The sequence below is a fragment of the Cryphonectria parasitica genome, assembly GCF_011745365.1.
Source record: "Cryphonectria parasitica EP155 unplaced genomic scaffold M406scaffold_5, whole genome shotgun sequence".
Taxonomy (NCBI): domain Eukaryota; kingdom Fungi; phylum Ascomycota; class Sordariomycetes; order Diaporthales; family Cryphonectriaceae; genus Cryphonectria; species Cryphonectria parasitica.
In genome coordinates this window covers 2,587,362-2,599,981 of record NW_024468913.1, presented here as the reverse complement: position 1 = coordinate 2,599,981, position 12,620 = coordinate 2,587,362, and the positions used below count along the sequence as shown (strand labels likewise).

At 54.1% G+C, this 12,620-nt stretch overlaps 3 protein-coding genes across 3 annotated transcripts; 2 read left to right on the top strand and 1 right to left on the bottom strand.

The window, feature by feature from the left end:
* Positions 1-232: 232 nt before the first annotated feature.
* On the bottom strand, positions 233-2,622 carry M406DRAFT_259643 (MFS general substrate transporter; the record flags this gene model as incomplete). Its single annotated transcript, XM_040917312.1, has 7 exons — positions 233-699; positions 770-1,235; positions 1,321-1,328; positions 1,395-1,938; positions 2,020-2,284; positions 2,377-2,465; positions 2,542-2,622. The coding sequence occupies 7 exons, from the start codon at positions 2,620-2,622 to the stop codon at positions 233-235; spliced, it is 1,920 nt and encodes a 639-aa protein (XP_040775732.1).
* Positions 2,623-6,149: 3,527 nt separating this feature from the next.
* On the top strand, positions 6,150-7,387 carry M406DRAFT_260056 (uncharacterized protein; the record flags this gene model as incomplete). Its single annotated transcript, XM_040917337.1, has 3 exons — positions 6,150-6,282; positions 6,359-6,925; positions 7,188-7,387. Coding segments are annotated over 3 exons (900 nt in total), but the record flags the coding sequence as incomplete, so codon positions are not given.
* A 1,490-nt stretch (positions 7,388-8,877) lies between these two features.
* Positions 8,878-10,305, top strand: M406DRAFT_259036 (acetate kinase; the record flags this gene model as incomplete). The annotated part of the gene is made up of 2 exons (XM_040917273.1): positions 8,878-9,659; positions 9,744-10,305. The coding sequence occupies 2 exons, from the start codon at positions 8,878-8,880 to the stop codon at positions 10,303-10,305; spliced, it is 1,344 nt and encodes a 447-aa protein (XP_040775730.1).
* Positions 10,306-12,620: the final 2,315 nt, after the last annotated feature.

Here is a 12,620-nt window from a genome sequence, read left to right as displayed (position 1 = left end):
CGTCGGTCTGCACCGGCCAATAATCGCGGTCCCTTTTTGCAAGCATAGATTCAGTTATCCCAAGGGAACGGTCAACAGGGGCCGCCGCGCCCTATCTCCTTAGGTCATCATAACTTCCGTCCTAGGAGATTCGAAACCTACGTGCCTGGTCCAACTCAAGCCAAGTGAACGTCTATTGGTATTGATCTCTCTTTCACATCATCTGGGCAGATGAGTTCCTTCCCATCTTCTCTCATCTAAGTCCAATATCCTGACCCCTACCACCCGCTCTCGCAGAATGAATAATCTCCCTCCGCCGCCGTTTGAGCTGGTCCACCTTCTCCTTGACCGTAATGATCTCCCCGTCCTGCCTTGCCCTCTCGCGACCCTCGCCTAGGTCCTCCAAGTTCTTGGTTTCCAGAGTCCCTTTGCCGCTGCCGCCGGGATGATCATCCGGATCCTCAGCGGCCACACGCCGCCGCTGCAGGTTCGGGAGGTAGGCCCATGAGTAGACGGCACCGAGGGCCATGAACAGGGAGAAGAGGAGGAACTCGAGGCCTTGGCGGGTTGGGGAGCGGTAGCCTGTATCAATGCCGTAGACAACGGCGACGGCGACCATGCTACCTATCTTGCCGGCGGCGGCAGAGATGCCGTGGCAGGTGCAGCGGTAGCAGCTAGGAAAGATCTCGGCGGGAATGATGAAGGTGAGGCTGTTTGCGCCTGGGGATCTTGAAATCAGTTCCTGGTTACAGAACAAGGGAGAGTCGCCCGGGAGGGGGGAGCTGCATACCAAAGTTGAAAAAGAAGTGGCAAATGGCCACGCAAACGACAGTGACGGGTGCGGCGTTTGTGTGCGCAACGCCGTAGTAGACGCCACCCGTGATGATGAAGAGCACGGTGAGTAGCAGGAAGGAGGCGGTGAGGAAGTGCCGCCGGTGGAACCTGTTGATGAAGATGGTGCAGCAGATGCTGCCGAGGATGGAAGCGATGGAGACGGTGATGAGGTACTGCTTGCCCTGCTCCAGCAGAGTGTCGTAGACGGTGGCACAGGGCCGCGACTTGTCGGTCTGCCAGGCCGGGAAGCCCGTCTGGGTCCAGGAGGGGAGTGCCGAGGTGCCCCCCTCAAGCGTGGAGTTCCAGCAGGGCAGATTGGCGCCCAGGGTGGGCGCGGGATTTCTGGCCCAGAGATCGGCGAGGGTCGCGCCTTTGTCGAGCGAGAAGCCATAGAAGGAGACATCCAGGAAGAACCAGGTTGCCTATAGCGACCATTTCAGTTAGTTGGTGCCGACTCTTGAGGTCACGACAATGCTTCACCCGTCAAGAGAAGAAGAAATGACTTACGGCAGTACCTAGGAGTTTGTAAGCCTTTTTGTGTTTCTCTTGGGACAGGGGCTTCGGGGTGTGCCAGTTCTTACCTAACAGATAATACCAATTCCCGTCCTTGATGAAGTATTTGTACAGATCCTCTCTAGAAAATTGTACGGGCATGAACTGGAAGGGCTCTCGCGGCAGGGGAGGCAAAGATGGGCTCTCGCTGTTCGCCCCGGGAGGGGGCGCACCGTACACCCTCTGGGTATCGCGAAATGCCGTGCCAGGTTTGCCCTTGACCTCTAGGCTGTACAGGCCGCAGTCATAGAGAAAGAAACGGAAGATGATGGCCAACACGGCAGGCACACAACCAGACCCGATGACGATCCTCCAGATGCCGTCGACGAGGCTCTTGCATTCTTTCTCGTACTTGGTGTCGATGCCGCACTGCAGGGCCTGCAGATTGTACTGGGCGTTCCTCCCTAGCACGACCCAGACGCCGACGAGCTGGGCGAGTGCTTGTCCGACGGGCTGCATCAGGAAGACGGAGGAGAGCATGGTGGCGCGGGAGGTGGTGCTGGACCATTCTGATGTGATAACAGCACTAAGAGGATACTCGGCTCCTATTCCAATGCCCATGACAAATCGCCACTAAGGAAGGAGAGGAAGAAAAACACAAATCTTGGGTTAGCTCCGTCGAGGTACGCAGCGCGGGAAGCCAGATATACTTACAAAACAGAACAGGGCAAGGAAGGACATGTCATTGTAACCATAGCTGCTGGTGGCCACGCCGATGGTGGAAACGATGACGAGGAGGAGCTCGATACCATAGAGCCGAGTTCGTCCGAAGCGGTCAGCTAGGTATCCAAAGAGTAGCTGGCCACACGCAGAGCCGCCGAGGGTGAACAGGTTGATGACGAGGCTAGGCCAGCGCTGCTCTGGAAAGTAAACGTAGGTCACAGATGTGTTTATGACATTGCTCGCGAATAGATTGTATCTGGTATGACAGAGTGTGAGCTGTACTGTACGTATGCGTTTGAATGAGATGGTCTTGTTAGCAATGAGCAGTAATGGCTGGGAGAAACTTACGAGTCGGTGAGAAAACCCGAGGCTGCAACGCCCCAGATCCTAAAATTCCAGGAGTTCAGGTCAAGCTCATATCTTAACTGGCGGCGGTCCTATATTGAGGGATTCATGTCAGTCATGTCGAGCTTGCGAGACTGTGAGTTGCGCGCGGGCATAACCGATACGTACTTGGCGGTCGCCAACAGGCAGAGCAGAACTGTCGAAGCCCAGGAACCCACGATTTTTCCTCTCGACGTCGTCGGGATACATCGTCCGAGCCATGTCAGGTGTGGATCTCCAGACCGCGGCAAGAATGGCTCTCTTCGTCTCTACTGATTGCCCCCTATCCCTATGGTAAGGCTGAGGGTTTCACCGGCTGTGGAGTCTCAAGCACATGCTTGTTTACATGTTTACAATGCCAATCTAGAGATAACTGGCCTTGGAGTCGTGGATATGCTCCTGAGGTGGGCCGAGTGGGTGGTAATAATTTGTTTCGTGGACCCCCGTGCGGTCTTCTGGCGAGCGGATTGTGAGAGGGGCAGAGTGATTGAGCCTCATGAAGGTGTTCTGAATTGTTGAATATCCCCGGATGAAGCTGGATGTCGCTACAAAAGGTTCCTTCCATTCATGAGCCAAAGAAGGGTCTTGGCGGAGGAATCTTGTAATAAAGGCAAGTACTGCCCAGGTGGAAACCTATAGCGCTGGGGTCCTGAGGAAGGCGCCCCCACGCTACACCCATTGTCCACCGAGTTACCAATACGCTGGAGCGAGACGCATGGATGGATTGATAGCCTACAACGAACCGAACACGACTGACTACGTCCTGTCTGTGTGAGTGTGTGGTACAATATTGTGTGTACGTACCATGAGTTCAGCCTTTTCTTCAACGACTTCCCTCCAAAAACCACCACACTGGATCTGACTACACCCAACTCACTCGCTCGCTCACCGACCCTGCAATGACTATACCAATGCTAATCTTTTTCCTATTCTCGTCTCGTTTAGAGTCCCGAAAAAGTCGCCCCTGTAAAGCCTCTAAACTCTCCCCGCTCTAGGCCATGGCACAGTAACATGCAAACTGCTGCAGCTGCAGCTGCAAGGTCCATCACGTTCAGCCCCTCCCTTCGCATCGTTGCACCCTCACTGCAGATGTTAACCCTCCTCTCAGCCTCCAAGACTCGTCGTGAGTCTATAGCCAGGGTATTCATATCATTGATTACTGCTTACTGGGTCACCAAGTTTTATTTGTCAACTTCAAGGAGGCGGCAAATATGTAAATGTGCCTTACGCTGGCTCCTGGCTTTTCTGTGGCGTTCACCGCTTCTCGAACAAGAAGTCAGTCTAGTAGTTCGGTCCCTCTCTTGTTTCTTCATTCTCCTCGTCCTCTCCGCCGCCTCGTCTGAGCGGGAAGGAGGGGGGGGGGGCGGAATGGCAGTGTCAGTACACCATCGGCTAAGCACCCATCTCGGTTTTCAACTCTGGCCGCGTCCATCGCTCTGCCCACGTGGGATGCACCCGAGCTGAGAAACCATGTCCGTCAAACAACAGCCCACTGGGCCCCTTGGGCCTTGGTCACTCAAGGTAGCCTGGCCTGTATCTTTCTGACTGCTGCAGGTGGCGTCCACTCAACTATGGCATGTGCCATTGCAACTCTTGTCAGGGAGACAATTCCACTACCTCCAGATAGATGGGCAACTTGGCGTCGGATGGGTACTGCGATATGTGTCTTAAGACAAGCTTTCGTTCCTCGGTCAGTGCAACCGGGGAGCCTCTCAAGCCTCCACTTGTTGTCTGATATATCATACTCAAAGCAGTGATCCATGAGCCACCTGATGAGGTGGAATGAAATGGGCTCACGGCTGTTCGAACGATTAGTAGCTGAGGAGGGGGTGGGATCTGCCCGCCTGGTTAGTCATTTCTGCTACGGAGCTCAGTGTGTCTTGACAACCCGGGAGCAGTCAGTCCCCTAGGTCCTTCCTCTGAGTATTGACGCCTGCCTTTCATGACACTGGCCTCATCCCTTCCCCTCAATCCTGAGAATACTTTCAGCCAACAACCACCACCAACAACCACCACCAACACCACCAGAGACTCGTCATAACTCGGGAATACATGCCTCAGCCAGCCCGTCGACATCAATCTTACTGATGATCATGATGATGATCTATGTGTCGGCTGTCGGCTGCTGTGCCACGGGTGGAGAGAAGGAGGGAAACATGCATGCATAGTGCCAGCCTTGGCTTAGCCTGACAAGGTGACAGATAGCTCTGTGCCAAATCCCGTTGCACCTTCTGCCCATGTGCTCTTGGGCTTTGGGCTCATCCCTTTAGCCCTGGCCCCTTCCTTCACGAAGGCTGGACCCCGCTTTTCTCAACTTTAAGCCCCTCCCCCAAAAACCGGAGTCCAGACCCGGAACCCAACCCCAGATAACTCACCCTGTCCCTCTACCACTTGGCCTGCACCAGCATATGCTGCACATTGCTGTAGCAGCGTCTAGGACGAGGAGCTGCTGCTGTGCTTGGGGTTCGATCCTCACACGAAGCGGGGGGAATAACACCATATGTGCACGCGCACGATAAGATAACAGCCACTGTTTAAACCACCAGCTCGCTTCTGTTTTTGCTTTGCATGCTGTTGCTACTGCCTCCTTGCCGTTGTTTTGCACACGCGCACACACACTCAGACACACACACACACACACACACACACACACACACACACACACACACACACACACACACACAGGAGAGAGAGAGAGACACAGAAGAGGTCACAGAAGCTGACTCGGTAATGAGAAATCTGGATGGCAAAGCACGGCAGTCATCATCGTCATTGTTGTTGTTGTTGATGTTGTTTGCCTCAGCCTGCGCCGCAGGGCCCTCAAGTATCTGGAAAGCTTAATTGTTTGCCTGGCCTTATTATTACACCATTTACCAACCCGACAACACCGCCGGATCTTAAGCTTGAGTGGCTCTCGTAATCACCTCTTGCGCTGCATAGTTCACCCTCGAATGCCGGTATGATCCTCACTTCTCACTGAGTACTGTACAATTGCATGGTTGCAGTGCCTATTTTCTTTCTTCCGACCTGTCCGCTTTGCAACACCATCAGATCGGTACCTCACAATACACAACCTTATACCCCAAGTGAAGTAGTCAGTCACTGTATTCGTCTGACTCAAGAAGTTTTAATTTAGCCTCACAGCCTTGTCTCTTGTCGGACCACACCAACGCGCCGCGGCGCACAGGCGCGAACCCTCACGGTCGACACAGGTACGGGCACGATTCTGGCGAAGAGGACTTGAAGAGCACGACGACCGGCGAACAAGAGGGACGATCAGCCAGTCTCATCATAACAGCACGAGAAATGCTCTTGTCGGCAGAGCATGAACTGCCTTGAGCTACACCACCCTCCCCCCCCCCCTTCTCCCCGCTGGCGCAGCTCCGCAGAAGGCTGGGAAGCTGTCGGGGTTCCGAGGGCCGACAATACATCGAACCGCGAAATCATGGCCTATTCCAATAGATCTTTACAATCAAACTCCTCGTCGTCGTCGTATATTTCGTCGTCTCTGGGTCATGCGTCCTATGCGGCAGCATCCGCTCACCTCATCGATACCCCCAACAGCTCCGCCGTCTCTGGTGCAGCTTTAGACCCCTCGCTGCCTCCGACCGCGCTTCGCCCATTAGATCTCGGTCCTCCTGTCTATCAGGCCACAATGTATATTTGACCTCGCAGGGGGGGCTTGTTCCTTATGTCCTAGGACTGTTCGCATGTCATGCTGATTATTGTCTTTTCTTTCGTCTAGCACTTTGTTCGAAGGCACAGTGGACGAGCGTGCAGTCTATCTTGGACCATGGGAGGTGATAGAATCGGACCCTCGCAGGGTCGCCTGGCAGTGCAGTCACCAAGGCGAGACGCTGGAGCAATTCCGTGCGTATGATGATAAGATGGAAATAAACATGAACCCGGTAGCGTTAAGATCCCCATGGCTGAGAAAATGTCATAGTTCCGATGGGCCTGTCCTCACAGGTTCAACCTGTCACGCTCCACGCCCAGCACCGGCCGTACTCTGACCCAGCCGAGATGGAGCTGTACGTCATCTTTCGAGAACCACAACGCGTGCGGTATACGGCAGCGGATGGCACGGTCGTGCATGACGAGGTGATGGAGGTCAAGTACGAATTCACCTCACTCGACGGCTCTGCGGGCTTTCAGGGGGATCTGCGGCGGCAAGATTTGGTCGACTATTTCGACGTCGATGTTGTCTTCAGCGACACACACGGCCGCACCGACTCTCTGACGGGCGCAGTGCGGGGGTTAGTTACGATCCAGAGGATCAAGGTGTGGAGGGACAGGCTATCCATGTGTCACTGCATTACGTTCTACTCGAATCGACCGTCCAGCCGTCGGGAGCGAAGGTATCGTGAATACCACGTTGCCGATTTCCATGAGGAGCTCAAGAGCCGCGACGACAAGCACAGGGAGTGCCGGCTGGGTGCAATAGGCAGGCGTGGGAGTGCGCCCAATGCCGTCCGGGCGAGGAGCTTCTCCATCTCCTCGCCCACTTCTTGGGGTCGCACCAAATCCAAGTCAGCGGAACGGGCCGCTGATGCCGCCGCGCAGGTGGTGCCGCTGGACATTCGCTGGCTCGGGATCCGATTCTCGAGAGAGACTGGTGAGTATGTGTGTGCTTTTTTTTTTTGGGGGGGGGGGGCGGGGCTGGGTCCCTCAACGCCTGCTTCCTTCTATTCTTTGTGCTGGGAGGCGTGTTTAGGCCTGAGTGAAATGCCTGCATTTTCGAACCTTGCAAAGGCTGACTTGAGCCATCCACGCAGACTATCGTCGCTTCATGAAGCTATGGGCAGATTGTCACGCCGCGGATAGCGAGTTTCGAGGGAGCTTGCTGCCTCGGGATCATGTCGAGCTACCGTCTCCAGCGATTCGGGCGCGGGAGGCCTTTGAGCCTGATGCGACGGGAATGGTATTCAGAAGCCTGCCTGAGGATCTGGAAACACTGAACGAGGCGACGAGATGAGAAAACCAAGAAGAGAGGCCGGCAACACATGGCACGTGCCTAATACAACAAATGAGTCTATGCCGCCACAGATTTTTGCAGCATAGAGAAAACGGAGAGAGCGCAATGATATGATACCATAGCAGCACAAAGGATAAGAGGCAGGAAGGGGCAGGGGGGTTTGGGTCCTTTCTTTGTCTCCCTCACTCTCACACAGCACTTTCTATGATTTCTAGACCACAACATTACGGCGTTCCGACTAGGAAAAGAATGTTTTATACCCATGCAGTCAGTCAGTCACTTGGTTTTTCAAATTCAAACGAGACGGGATGGAGGGAGGGCTGCAACTGCGTTCATTCAGACTTTTATGCTATGGAGGAATATATAATGACTGAATGCCCCTTTTGGTTGCTTTTGATACCCACAGCAGGTTCGTCATCCTGCTTCGCGCTCCCTTGGTACCTATGGTATCCTGTTTTCCTTTTTCATCATTCTTCTTTCTTCTTTCCTAATTATCTACTACCTACTTCTCAAGTAGCCTTCTGCATCTTGCACTGCGAAATTCTCCCCTGCTACAAGACTCGTGTCCTTGAAAAAGCACTCGAGAACGTACAACAGCTAGTCAAACATACACAACCTATTCAGGCAGATGTACAACTAAACTCAGAAGCTTATGAACTGCTAAGTAGTTATTAGAGATGATGCAGGAATGAATAACATATGTTCTGATCTATGATACATTTCATAGACTGTACTAGCTAAGATGCTTTTTGTGGAGCATCTTTTCCCCTCATGGCTTAATTTTCTTGGTCAGTCTGATTGATTCTGTTGTCTTGGTCTGCTTCATTGTCATCTTCTCGGGGAAAAGAAGAGAGAAGGAGAGGAAAACAATGTCCTGCCCACGGGGAAGAGTGTGGAGTTTGTCTGGGGTACAGAATATCATAAATGAGAAACCGAGCTGTCGGTGCCCGCCGATGCAGACTGTCACGCTACTTCTTACCTGACGTCAGATACGCGTCTGTAGCAGTACTGAGGGGTGCTATCTTAGTAGGGGTCTAGAGGGGCACAGAGGGGTAAGTAGAGGGCGGAAACCTGGGGGGGCCCTGGTTGTAAGGTGACCCCAAGATCACCCCATAACTGCATCAGCAAACAGCGGCACAAATCGACAACACCGGCGGTCCGAATTGATCTCTTGACGAGTGGGCTGTGGTCTGCAAGCTGAGCTGCAAACGGGAGACAACAGAGCCTTTTTGTGGTCTGGTCTGGTCTCGGCGGAGGAGACAAGAGGTGAGCTTTGGCTTCGTCTGGCTTGGCGAATACGTGCACCTATAAGTTAACGGCCTCAGTCATCACCACCACCCTTGTTCCGCTTCGTTGTTGGCACAAGTATAGTAAAAGAAAACATAGGCAATCTCATCTTCGCAAGGACCTCCCCTCTCAACGAACCAGGTGTGGTGGTCTACAACACCTGATACAACGCCCCAAGCCCACCAAGCCCGTCATCAGCAGACATGAAGAAGATCATCCTCTCGGTCAATGCGGGGTCCTCCTCCGTCAAGATCTCCGTCTACGAGGCCGAGGCCCACGGCAATCCGACCCAGCTCGCCGAGGCCCAGATCAGCGGCCTGACCTCGCCGCCGCCCAAGCTCACCTACGTGCGCGGCGGGCAGACAGCGTCCAAGGACGAAGAGCTCGGCGGCGGCGGCGGCGGCAAGAAGGTCGGCAACCAGGACGACGCCTTCCGCATCATCCTGTCGACGCTCACAGAGGACCCTGCGCTGCCACAGCTCGCCAGCAAGGACGACGTGGCCATCGTGTGCCACCGCATCGTGCACGGAGGCGACTTCCGCACCGCACAGGTCATCAACGAGGCCACCTACCACCGCCTCGAGGAGCTCAACGACCTCGCCCCCTTGCACAACGCCCCCTCGCTCGAGATCGTCAAGAGCTGCATCGCCCAGCTGCCAGGCGCCATCAACGTAGCCTGCTTCGACTCCCAGTTCCACGCGAGCATGCCCGTCCACGTGCGGACCTACCCTATTGATCAGGGCATTGCCCGTAAGAACGGCCTGCGCAAGTACGGATTTCATGGTATCAGCTACTCCTTCATCACACGGTCTGCCGCCGAGTTCCTTGGTAAGGATGTGCGGGATGTGAACCTTATTGCGCTGCACCTGGGGAGCGGCGCGAGCGCGTGTGCCATCAAGGGCGGCAAGAGCTGGGATACCAGCATGGGATTGACGCCGCTGGCCGGCTTGCCAGGCGCCACGAGGAGTGGGAGTATCGACCCAAGGTGAGTGAGACACACAAAACACACACATACAAAAGATTCACACCGGCTGATGCTCTTCTTCTTCTTCTTCTTCTCTCCCCCCAGTCTGGTCTTCCACTACGCTTCCGATGTGGGCAAGCTCTCACCCTCCTCGACCAAGGAACTGCACATCTCGGTCGCCGAAACCATCCTCAACAAGGAGTCCGGGTGGAAAGCCCTCACCGGCACGACCAACTTCGGCACCATAGCCAGCTCCTCGGACCCCAAGCACCAGCTTGCCTTTGACCTCTTCGTCGACCGCGTCTGCGGCTTCGTCGGGTCATACTACGTTACCCTCCGCGGCCAGGTCGACGCTCTCGTCTTCGCCGGCGGCATAGGCGAGAAGAGCGACAAGCTCCGCCGCGCCGTCGTCGACCGGTGCGCCTGCCTCGGGTTTGAGGTCGACCTCGAGAAGAACGCCAGCCGCGACCCAGGGGAGACAGGGAAGGTTGTGCGCGATGTCGGCCTCGCTGTGCACAAGGATGGGCGGACGCACCGGGTCTTGGTTGTCCAGACGGACGAGCAGTTTGAGATGGCGCATGCTGCGGCACAGGATCCGGCGCTGTGGGCGGACGAGCTGGACGAGGTCCCGGACCTGGAGCTGCTCAGAGTCAAGAGTGGGCACTAACCAGCCAAGCCAGCAGCCAATAGCATAGACCTGGGAGTCGGGCTGGCCGTTCACGATCGTATGAAGAAGAAGAAGAAGAAGAAGAAGAAGAAGAAGAAGAAGAAGAAGAAGAAGAAGAAGAGTGTGTGTATTTGGCGTTCTGGCAGCATGAAGAGAAGACATTAGAGAGAAGAGTATTTCCTACCTACTTGGATTGAAGGGTTTATACAGAGTCTATGTCAATCTCGCACTTGCGAACTCATCATCGCTCACACGACTTTTGCTAGCCCAGACAAAACAGCACATGCGCCCAGTTTCCTCTCAGGGCCAGAATGTGGTCCTCTACCAAGACATGGAGGTCCGACGATCCAAACTCAAGCCTTGCTCTTCTCTGCTCAAATCTGAGGTTCACGACACAGGGGACGGATCGAACCCAACTCCCCCCCCCCCCTTTTTTTTTTTCTCTCGGTCACCATCCAAGGCAGGTCTCTGAATAGAAGAAAAGAACTCAACGTCGTGTCTCGGACCCCGGCGAGACAACCCCTCTCCGATCAATGACTTGAACGCCTCTCTCTCTCTTCCACAGAGGAATGAACGAACGAATGAATGCGAAGTAGGATCCCTTCAGGACAACTCCGAGCAGCTGTATCATTGATCCTTCCACGCCACCTTTTCACTCGGGTTCTCTCTCTCCCCGTTGGCCCGTTCGAGCCAACGAGGCCTTCCCAACATGAGAAAGTTGTCTCACCCCCTTGACAGTCGTTCATCCTGTTACCTTCTTATCTCTCAAAAAATCGCAGCCAATAGCAAGTTTTGTCAGGCTGAGACAGGCTCGAGAAAAGTGCTCCTCCATGGGGTTCGACCGACTGCAGCAGTGATCGCTTAACGGAGGAGCCGCTTAGCCTCTCCCCCCCGCCTCTGTTCCAGTGGTCCAGCAAGACACCAATAGACGTGTTCAATTGTGTGTATGTATGTATGTATGTATGTATGTATGTATGTATGTATGTATGTATGTATGTATGTATGTATGTATGTATGTATGTATGTATGTATGTATGTGTGTGTGTGTGTGTGTGTGCGTGTGTGTGTGTGTGAAAGAAAGAGAGAAAGGGGGAGGGGGGTAGAGAGAGATAGAGAGAGAGAAAGAGGAGAAAGGGGCCAGCTCTACAACGGGCAAGGCCACCTAGGCAGAGAGCATGCTCGAAAACACACACACAATACACACACATCACACAGCCAACAAGAGTTCCGCCCCCCTCTCTCTGATGGACTGTGACTTGGGAGAAAGACACTCAAGATGATCGTCATTCTGACGCGAGGCGGGTGCTGGACGGAGGCCGCGCTGGCACATGCATAGAGGATCTGCGGTTCTGCCCCCGAAAAAGACAGAAATGAAAAGAAAAGCAACAAATATTTCCCCAACATTCCAATCCCAGTCCTGGGAACCAAACAATCCCCTCGGTCTCCTCGATATGGAAATCCCTAGCCCCCAGGGCTGGCTTGCTTTTCCCGTTCTTTCTGCACCTTTCTGCAACCAACGGGGGCAAGTCCATCCCCAGACTATTGGGGTGTGTGTGTGTAGTTCCCAAGCTACCGGGGGGAGGGGGGTTGAAGGGATGGACGAATGGAAGTGTAGTACAGTACATTGCCACCTTGACAAGGCATGTGTCATGAAAAGATTATCGTATCTCCATGCTTCGTACCCCTCATCCGGCTATGCTTTGTTACGATCATCGTAAAACTAACTATATATATGCACTTTTGTTGACTTCATGGGAAAAAAGCAACGCCTGGGGGGGTGAATTCGATGGGGAAATGAGACAGCGGCAAAAAAGAAAGTTGAGTGTGATGGGGGGTGTGACATTGTGTTGGACAAGAAAGAGAGAAGGACTGCCGATACGTTGCAGTTCTCCCACATACTCACATACTATGGTGCACATTCACATGCTTGCGGGAGGGGGTTTCCTGCAGCTTGCAGAAAAGGATAACCAGCACAGCATGGCAAATGAATATCCCATTCAAAATCCGTTCATACCCATCCCCCCCCCGGCCACATCATCCTCCTCGAGACAAAACGAAAGAGAAAAGGGCCAAGGGCGAACACCTGCAGATGCATGTGTGTAGTACACTATGTTTTGCTCTGCTTCTCTGGTCTGCTTCTTCTCTGCCGACCCTCATCGTAATCCAGGTCTCTCTGCCTTCACGGATCTTTGCCTGAGGGGGAAAAGCCCATCAAGCCTTTCCCACTTACCTCAAGCAGCCCAGGTGGTACAACTCTGTACCCCTAAGCCGTTCCTTGCCATGGGGGCAGCAATGATCACGACACAAGGGTCGGC